Source organism: Anomaloglossus baeobatrachus, chromosome 11 (assembly GCF_048569485.1).
Source record: "Anomaloglossus baeobatrachus isolate aAnoBae1 chromosome 11, aAnoBae1.hap1, whole genome shotgun sequence".
Classification (NCBI taxonomy): domain Eukaryota; kingdom Metazoa; phylum Chordata; class Amphibia; order Anura; family Aromobatidae; genus Anomaloglossus; species Anomaloglossus baeobatrachus.
The window spans coordinates 172,051,784-172,062,220 of NC_134363.1; the positions used below are offsets into that span (position 1 = coordinate 172,051,784).

Here is a 10,437-nt window from a genome sequence, read left to right on the forward strand (position 1 = left end):
TTTGGTCTGATGAGTCCAAATTTGAGATCTTTGGATCCAACCACCGTGTCTTTGTAGAAAAGGTGAACGGATGGACTCTACATGGCTGGTTCCCACCGTGAGGCATGGAGGAGGAGGTGTGATGGTGTGGGGGGGCTTTGCTGGTGACACTGTTGGAGATTTATTCAAAATTGAAGGCATACTGAACCAGCATGGCTACCACAGCATCTTGCAGCGGCGTGCTATTCCATCCGGTTTGCGTTTAGTTCTACCATCATTTATTTTTCAACAGGACAATGACCCCAAACACCCCTCCAGGCTGTGTAAGGGCTATTTCACTAAGAAGGAGAGTGCTGGGGTGCTACGCCAGATGACCTGGCCTCCACAGTCACCAGACCTGAACCCAATCGAGATGGTTTGGGGTGAGCTGGACCGCAGAGTGAAGGCAAAAGGGCCAACAAGTGCTAAGCATCTCTGGGAACTCCTTCAAGACTGTTGGAAAACCATTTCCGGTGACCACCTCTTGAAGCTCATCAAGAGAATGCCAAGAGTGTGCAAAGCAGTAATCAAAGCAAAAGGTGGCTACTGTGAAGAACCTAGAATACAAGACATATATTCAGTTGTTTCACACTTGTTTGTTAAGTATTTCATTCCACATGTTTTAATTAATCGTTTTGATGCCTTCAATGTGAATCTACAATTTTTAGAGTCATGAAAATAAAGAAAACTCTTTGAATGAGAAGGTGTGTCCAAACTTTTGGTCAGTATAAATATGATTTCATAGGAATATCCTCCGCTGCCTCCTTGTGGTCAGTGCGTTTCTTGTCGTCTTTTTCCCTCCAGATCAGGCGTGCTGCTGACGAGTGACGACATCTCTTCTGGAGAACCCTCGTTCACACCACGACTGAAGAGGCGGCACCACTCTGCTTACATTTCACAAGTGCTTTAAAATGTGAGCGTGAAGCATGATGCCCACGAGATCTCGGCGTCACTCCAGGATTTACCACTGACCGGGGACACAATTCCTGCAGGTACGTCCATTACCCGTCATACCCTTGCATTATCCCATAAAATAATGTAACAATAATCAATTATTTGGGGGCTGATATACAGAAACTCAGATGATGCACTTTGTGCATTTCGGAAAAGGACTAAAGTTTATTATTTCCAATTTCTTTAATTATATTTCATATGGGAATTTTATTTTATTTTTTTACATTACTTTTAATTTCTTCCATTAAAAAAAATAAATAAAAATAAGAAAAAATTCCATAAGCCCGATCTTGGCTTCACTTGCCGTGTTGGTCCGTTATTGACTTTAATTGCTTATATTAAAGTCTAGAATAAAATGATAGAAGATGGAAGTCGTCATCATGGTTACAAGACCCCAATGTAGAATCTGGGGGCCTAGCGGCCATGTGTTATATGTAAGACTACAGGTATATCCATGGAAGAAGCCTAAAATTATAGGACTAGGGCCCCCAAGAGGAGACTAAAGTGAAGGATCTATTCACTTTTGCCACTTTTTAGGGAATAAAGCTCTAAGGCAAAGTTCACACGTTACACATTTTACCCAGAGAATATCTGCAGCAAAATCAGCGCAAGTCAGATGTGGCTTTTACAACAGATTTCACCCTTTCTGTTCACACGTGGGGATGTGCCACTGATTTTAAGCCTCATAAAAGATGCACTAGAGGATAAATGTTTGTTGGATAATTGTTGATTAGAAATGAGGGAATCGATTTGTAGTTATTCTGGTCCAACATTCTGTGAGCACTGGACGGGAGCTCCACAAACCACGTCCTACCTGGGCATGGACCCCTGACCTGGAAGCTGCAATTCCATTTTCTTGTCTGGCGGGCATTGACCTCTGACCTGGGAGCTGCAATTCCATTACTACTGTCTGGCAGGCATGGACCACTGACCTCGCAACTACACTTCCATGGCTCCTGTTTGACAGGCATGGACCCCTGACCTGGCAGCTGCAATTTTGTGGCTCCTGTCTGTCCGGTATGAACCCCTGACCTGGTCGCTTCGATTCCATGACTCCTGTCTGTCGGACATGGACCCCTGACCTGGTCGCTTCGATTCCATGACTCCTGTCTGTCGGGCATGGACCCCTGACCTGGTCGCTTCGATTCCATGACTCCTGTCTGTCGGGCATGGACCCCTGACCTGGTCGCTTCGATTCCATGACTCCTGTCTGTCGGGCATGGACCCCTGACCTGGTCGCTTTGATTTCATGACTCCTGTCTGGCGAGCATGGACCCCTGACCTAGTCGCTTCGATTCCATGACTCTTGTCAGACGGACATTGACCCCTGACCTGGCCAATGCAATTCCATAGCTCCTGTCTGGCGGGCATGGACCCCTGACCTGGCCACTGCAATTCCATAGCTCATGTCTGGCGGGCATGGACCCCTGACCTGGCCACTGCAATTCCATAGCTCCTGTCGGGCGGGCATGGACCCCTGACCTGGCCACTGCAATTCCATAGCTCCTGTCTGGCGGGCATGGACCCCTGACCTGGTCGCTTTGTTTCCATGACTCTTGTCTGGCGGGCATGGACCCCTGACCTGGCCACTGCAATTCCATAGCTCCTGTCTAGTGGACATGGACCCCAGACCTGGCCACTGCAATTCCATAGCTCCTGTCTGGCGGGCATGGAGCCCAGACCTGGCCACTGCAATTCCATAGCTCCTGTCTGGTGGGCATGGACCCCTGACCTGGCCACTGGAAATCTGTGGCTCCTGTCTGGCAGGCATAGACTCCTGACCTGGTCACTTTAATTCCATGGTTCTTGTCTGACGGACCCGGACCCCTGACTTGGCAGCTGGACCAGAATCCAGCCAATGTATTCACTCATCGCTGCCATGTTCATGAATGTTGTATTAACACTATTCCATCTTTATTCAAGGTTTCTACATTTTGCATTCCTGAACATTGAGACTTAAGTCTGAGGCTCGCAAATGGCAAGTGGGAAGATCTTGTGTCTGTGGCTGATCTTGGGTCTAGCTGGTAAGATTTCATTATACTGCAATATCTCCAAACATTAAAATTGGCAGAACATTTTAAGAATTTACAGATTGTAGCCTTTAACTAAAACTAACAAAAAAACATATCCAAATGCAGAAAGGTAAACTGAACACTTAAAGGGATCTGTCAGTAGGATCCTCCTTCTTAAGGCTGGTTTCACACTTGCGTTCAACGGTATCCGTTGCATTGCGTTGTGTGACGGATGCAACGGATCGTACAAAACAACGGAATCCGGGTTTTTTTTCTTCTTCTTTTTTTTTTTTACAGTTTTACCGGCGGCAGACTATTGTGAACGATCAGCTGATCACTCACAGTAGCCGGCCGCCGGGTGATCAGCTGATCGCTCACAGTAGCTGGCCGCCGGGTGATCAGCTGATCGCTCACAGTAGCTGGCCGCCGGGTGATCAGCTGATCGCTCACAGTAGCCGGCCGCCGGGTGATCAGCTGATCGCTCACAGCAGCCGGCCGCCGGGTGATCAGCTGATCGCTCACAGCAGCCGGTCGCCAGGTGATCAGCTGATCGCTCACAGTAGCCGGCCGCCGGGCGATCAGCTGATCGCTCACAGCAGCCGGCCGCCGGGCGATCAGCTGATCGCTCACAGCAGCCGGCCGCCGGGCGATCAGCTGATCGCTCACAGCAGCCGGTCGATCAGCTGATTGCTCACAGTAGCCGGCCGCCGGGTGATCAGCTGATCGCTCACAGTAGCCGTCCGCCAGGTGATCAGCTGATCGCTCACAGTAGCCGGCCGCCGGGTGATCAGCTGATCGCTCACAGCAGCCGGTCGCCGGGTGATCAGCTGATCATTCGGCCGCCGAGAATGTGTGCGGGGTGCGGAGTGCGGGATGGGTGGAGCCGAGCGGGGCCTGGCGCTGAGGACGTCAGTGCCGCGGGGACTGCATCGCTGGGGACAGGTGAGTGTGTGTGTGTGTGCGTCTGTGTACATGTGTCCACATGTTTACATGCGGATTGTAGTGCGGGAGGGGGCGGAGCCGAGTGGGGAAGTGTCAGGCTCCCTGCACATGTAGCCAGGGTAAATATTGGGTAACCAAGCAAATCGCTTTGCTTAGTAACCCAATGTGTATCCTGGTTACGTGTGCAGGGAGCCAGAGAGAGCATGCGCAGTGAAATCCTAAGGATTCCGCTGCTCAAAAAACGTTACATGCTGCGTTCCTTCCGCAACGAAGCAACGCAGGTACTTTTGGCACAATCCGTCATCCATACAAGTCTATGGGAAACAACGGAATCCGTTAACGGATGCCGCTGTTTTCCAAAAGGGCGGATTGTGACGGAAGGAAATTAACACAAGTGTGAAAGTACCCTAAGCCGTCTAGTCATAGAAACTTCAATAAAATGATACCTTGACATCTTCAATCCGATGTCTTACTCCAGAGATATCAATGTTTTTCTTAATATGTAAATGAGCTGTTAAGATCTATGGGCCGGATATAGATCTCCTTGAGACTCCGCCTCCAGAGCTAATTTTACATGAAAGGAGGAGTTACCAGTATGAGACATGTAATACTGACAGTCTGCTCTCCGGATCTACAATAGTCACTGGAGGCAGATTCTCAGGGAGATCTATGTCCGACCCATAGATCTTAACAGCTCACTTACATATAAAGAAAAACATGGAATTTTATATATATATATATATATATATATATATATATATATATATATATATATATATATATATATACTGTATCCTGTATCTATAGAACATCGGATCGCAGATATCAAGGTATCATTTTATTCATATTTAACTCCAATTTGTATTTTATCAATAGATGTTATTATTAATATTATTTAATATTGACTTTATGTCTTAATATTGAGCAGAATTAAGCAGTTACACATCTCCATAGAACCTTATGAGCACCAACTGTCATCTAATGCTGCTGCTTGTTCTCCTGAAATTAGTTACACATCTCCATAGAACCTTATGAGCACCAACTTTCATCTCATTCTGCTGCTTGTTCTCCTGAAATTACAGTTAGGCTTTTCCATAGAACCTTAAGATCACCAACTGTCATCTCCTATCTCAGTAATGGAAAAGTCTGTATTCCCTGGAGGAACATTTTACCCGTGAATTGAGAATTTTGGGAATGATTGATCAGTGCAGGAGGAGAAAGAAGCAGATTTCTCTGATAAGATTTATTACAAAGTTTTCTATTTTCACGCTTACTATTGATTTATTAAATGAATATTTAAACAATGGTTACTCTTTAAGCTTATATGATACGGTACTAGCTGTAGTACTCGGCGCTGCCCGGGATATGAACTGTTTCTCTGTCTCTCTCACAGTCTCTGTCTGTCTGTATCGATCTGTCTGTATCGGTCTCTCTGTCTGTCTCTCTCTGTCTCTCTCTATCTCTGTGTCTGTCTTTGTCTGTCTCTCTCTATCTGTCTGTCAGTCTCTTTCCCCGTCTGTCTCTTTATTGGTCTGTCTCTTTCCCGGTCTGTCTCTTTCCCCGTCTGTCTCTTTCCCCGTCTTTCTCTTTCCCCGTCTGTCTCTTTCCCCGTCTGTCTCTTTCCCCGTCTGTCTCTTTCCCCGTCTGTCTCTTTCCCCGTCTGTCTCTTTCCCCATCTGTCTCTTTCCCCATCTGTCTCTTTCCCCGTCTGTCTCTTTCCCCATTTGTCTGTTTCTTTCTCCGTCTCTTTACTTGTCTCTGTCTCTTTCCCTGTCTCTTTCCTTGTCTCTCTCTGTCTCTTTCCCTGTCTCTCTGTCTCTTTCCCTGTCTGTCCCTCTCTGTCTGTCTCTTTCTGTCTCTGCCTCTCTTTGTCTCCCCACCATCTTATTACCTCACACATAAGCTTTTTATACTAACAATTTATTTTGTTCCTACAGCAACCAATCACAGTTGCTATTAATAACCTATAGCTCACAGCTCCATAGACTTTAATGGAGACAGGTTTTTTGGGGAGCAGCTGTAAAGGGTTAAATTTTCCCATCAAAACACAGTCTACGACGCTCCCTGAGTCACATGATGCGTCTGTGCAAAATTTTGTGATTGTAAATGGGACGGTGCGGATTCCTTTAGCGGACATACATACACACACACTTAGCTTTATATATTAGATTACCGTAATTCACTTTATATTCCACCGTTTAATGTGACTGTTTCCTCCTCAGGCTGCCAGGCGGATTATGCTAGAAATGGCTTCTGGGATTATTTTAGCCAGTTAGCAACGGAGAAGAATGAATATCATCTTCATAAGAATCCGATGAACGAAGTCAGGTGGGTTTATGTGAAGGAATCTGTATAATAAATGCCAGAAAACATATGAAGTGCATAGCTGTGTATGTGGAAAGGAAAAAAAGAAAAAGGGTTATCTTGAGTGGTAAACTTTAAATTAAGGCATGGAGAGCGATTGCTTGTGAATCTGAATTGATAAATAGATGAAAAAAGGAAAAATTCTATGAAACGTTTTACAAACCCATTTTAGCCTGTAGGTAAAGCAATCTCTGCCATCAATTTGGGTAGCTTGCTGCATATACAAATATTATATAGTGTAATGGGAGCTGTATACGCTGCTGTGCAGTGAGCTCCATCTAGTGGTGGCAGCGTGCATTGATGATTTTATCATGTAACTCTAAGGTGGCGTGGAACAAAGTATATGATTTGGAGATCACCTTTATTAACTCCTTCATTATCCTAAACTACTGATTTTTTATTTTTGCCATAAGAAACAGAACAGAGACATATTGACCAGGATGAGGACATGTACCAGGAGGGACACAAATATATTCCAGGAGGGACACAGGATGAGGACAAATAAATCAAGATTGTAATATGTATACCAGGAAGGGACATACAGTATATACTAGGAGGGGCCTAGGATGGGGACATACATACCAAGAGGGGGACATGTATACCAAGAGGTGACATATATACCAGGAGGGGCCCAGGATGAGGCCATATATACAAGGAGGGGGCCATTTACTAGGATTGGGACATATATACCAGGATGAGGGGCATGTATATATATATATATATACATATATATATATATATATATATATATATATATATATATATATATATATATATATATATATACCAGAATGAGGAACATACTTACCAGGATGGGAGACATATATACCAAGATGGGGGACATATTTACCAGAATGGCCTCAGGATGAGGGAAATTTACCAGGATGGGGTACATATCTACCAGGGTGGGATGCATATATACCAGGATGGGGGACATATTTACCAGGATGGGCTCAGCATGAGGGACATTTACCAGGATGGGGGACATATCTACCAGGGTGGGAGGCATATACACCAGGATGGGGACATATTTACCAGGATGCGGGATGTATCTACGGGGATGGTCTCATATATATTGAGATGGGGAGGATATTTACCAGGAAGAAGTCCGGGATGAGGGACATTACTACATAATGGGGGGAGGGCTACTAGTATGTCTTTATAGGATTTAGAATGCTAAATGTATAGATACATATACATACATCTGACCAACATGGTGGGGGACCAAGGTCCAAATTTTGCACCGGGACCCTTCGAACTCTAGTTACGCCACTGGCAACGTGTGAACATAGCCTTACACTTCACAAGACATAACGCTCTTGTAAAGTTTCATTGCATGATGCCAGGATGATGTTTCATCAGATGGAGCCATGGTGGCCAACGACATCTTGGATATGTGCAATGAATTGGGATGATACTATAGAAACAAATATGTCTAAAGCGGAATGTAATCCTATGATTTTCTGTGATGGAAAAATCTAAAAACATCCAATTTATATGAATCTTTTCTTTCATTCCTCACCAGCGGCTTGAGAAACAGTTTTCAAAATGGAGTCAACTACGTGGGCAATATGTTTGGTCCATGGAAGAGCGGACTCCAGAAGCACTTGTATGAAGACTCGGACGGGCTGCGCAAACTAATCCGTAGGGAACTGCAGGATATCCAGAGGAAGATTTACCCCTACATAGATGAAGCGCACCAGACGATAAGCAAAAATCTGGAACAAGTACAGAACCGCTTGGTGCCTTACACCGATGAGTTGAAAGACCATTTGACGTGGGGCGCGAAGGAGCTGGCCGCACAGTTTAGCTTGAAGAGGGATCATATAAGTAATAGCGTCCCCCACAAACTGGCAGAAAACATCCATGACCAAATCATTCTGCAAACAGAGAAGGTAAGAGAAGTTCTACTTCCACTGGGCGAGAGACTCCTGACAGAGATCCACCACGCAGTAGAAGAACTTCATGGAAACCTTTCTCCGCACTCTCTGACCACCCAGGAGAAGCTAACGGCTCAGGTCCAAGAATTATCTCGAAAACTGACTCAGAACGCAAAAGATTTGCATGAGAAAATCCATAAAAACTTGGATGCACTGAAAGAGCAGCTCGTGACGTATCCTCGAAACTTCAGAGAGAGGTTTCCTGAAGGTCAACCTAACGAACCGGTGGCGCCTTACGTTGAAGAGATGGCGGCTCAGGTGCAGAGAGAAGTGGAGGAGTTTCAGAGGAATACCCTGATGCAGATCGAACACTTTACCCATACTATTAATATGCAAATGGAGGAGACCAAGTCCAAGATGTCTCCGGCTACGTCAGACTTACACGACACGGTGACCTCGATAGAGGATATGCAGGAGAAACTGGAGTCATTGTGGACGGAGCTATCCCATAACTTAAAATGATCCTGCATGAACTCCGGAGTTACTGAGGACAATCGGACAATTATTCGGTGCTCCACCACCCTAAAATAGGACTTCTGACCACAAAAAAATGAAAGCACTTATTGTAGATTTCTTCTCTGACTGTTATATACTTTATATACTGTGTATCCCCAAACCTCAACTTTGATCCCATAATTCTACTTTTTTACGAGAGATATTTTTCCAGATTGCTAGAAAACGTCTTTGCAAAAATACGAGAATTTCAAGTTCTCGTGAACTGTATTTTCCGAGTCTCTATGACCAGACGGTCTTTAATGTGATCAATATTCTTGAAGGGCTTGTCCAAAATTGTGGTAAAAACTGGTTATGCATTACCTACCTGGTGAAGCCCTACAGTTTTAGTGCTGCCACTCTGCTGTACCATGCCAGCTGTAACGCTCGCGGCAGGTGTAGTGGCAGCGAGCAGGATTAGTGGTCCACTGCACCCCGGGGGGGACCCCGGCTTACCCTATAGTGGGAGATGCTTAACTAAGCGCCCACCGTGAGGCGGACACCATATACCACTCCCAGGGCAGTGACCGGGACTGTGGCAGCTGACCCCCAGCTCAGGTGACGGATTCAGGTACACGTAGGATACCTAAGGCAGGCTGCACAGGCAGGTATGGACAAGAATGGTGGGCACAGCAGGGGCAAACAGGTATGGGAAGGCAGGTACTAGAGACGGGCACAGGGATAACTGGACAAGAGCTCAGGACATGACAACTAACTAGCAGACTGGCTGACTAACTGAAGGCACTACACAGGCACCTCCCCTAATGGGAGGGTGCCTTAAATTGACAGTGCCTCTCAGCCATAGGCTGGGAGGTATTTCCGGGCAATGGCATGCCGGACCTACAAGAGGAGGGCCGGTGTGTGTGCATGTGTCTTAGGTGTACTCCCGGAAACCCTGTGCGGCATGTACAGGGCCCAAGAGGGGAAGGAGGCAGCACACATGGATTGCCAGGGAAGTGCTGGGGAGCACGCTACCTGGCCAGGGTGGTGAGTAAGTTGGCGTCTCTGCAAAGACGCCAGCACTGCACCAGCCTTTGCTTATAGGGAGCAGTTGGCGCGTCTCATCACTGACACACAGCTGCTGCAGCCAATCACTACAGTGGGACAAGACTGAAGAACTCAGTGATTGGCTGCAGTGGTCATTTGTACCCCTATAAGCAAAGTTCTTTGAGAAGCTGAAGAGAGCGAGTGAGCTGGGTATTCACCAGGTAATGCTTGCCCAAAGTTTGTCCGATCATGTACAACTCCTCTTAGAGTGGACGAGCCCTTAAAATTAGATTATTTGTAAATAAAGATTTTATGTCCAGTTGTGTAATCGTGGTCGCTGACCTGACATTGTACGGACTTTTGGATTAAAGGTGAATTTCTACTGGAGGCATAGAATTTGGGGTACTGTCTGGGAATCAAAAGTGCACACACATAGAGCAGTTAGAGAAAGGTGGGAGTAGCTGCTCACCTGGCGCGGGTACATTTATCAGACTGGATGGAACTGAATTTTGGCTCAATTTAGACCCAGAAAAAATGGTGACATGCCACGTGCCACATACATCAGTGGGAGTCACTGAACCCCCACAACAGTACCACAACCACAGACAAAGCTTCAACATCCAACTGAGCTTATACGGTTCACCCAGCAGCTATCTCTCTCGATGCCCCCATACACATGTATGCTCAACACAGCAGAGCGTGCATGTGTTCCGTTTGGGCAGAGTAGA

At 46.1% G+C, this 10,437-nt stretch overlaps 1 protein-coding gene across 1 annotated transcript; it reads left to right on the forward strand.

Moving 5' to 3' along the window:
- The first annotated feature begins 859 nt into the window (after window positions 1–859).
- APOA5 (apolipoprotein A5) lies at window positions 860–10,090 on the forward strand. Its single transcript, XM_075329261.1, has 4 exons — window positions 860–1,010; window positions 2,896–2,996; window positions 6,149–6,254; window positions 7,816–10,090. The coding sequence occupies exons 2-4, from the start codon at window positions 2,948–2,950 to the stop codon at window positions 8,690–8,692; spliced, it is 1,032 nt and encodes a 343-aa protein (XP_075185376.1). The 5' UTR covers window positions 860–1,010; window positions 2,896–2,947; the 3' UTR covers window positions 8,693–10,090.
- The last annotated feature ends 347 nt before the right edge of the window (window positions 10,091–10,437 follow it).

What these genes read in the sequence shown, in the direction of transcription:
- APOA5 (XM_075329261.1), top strand. Translation starts at nt 2,948, where the DNA reads ATGGCAAGTGGGAAGATCTTGTGTCTGTGGCTGATCTTGGGTCTAGCT. An exon ending in GCTGATCTTGGGTCTAGCTG is followed by an intron (nt 2,997 to 6,148) that starts GTAAGATTTCAT and finishes TTTCCTCCTCAG; the next exon opens with GCTGCCAGGCGGATTATGCT. An exon ending in AATCCGATGAACGAAGTCAG is followed by an intron (nt 6,255 to 7,815) that starts GTGGGTTTATGT and finishes ATTCCTCACCAG; the next exon opens with CGGCTTGAGAAACAGTTTTC.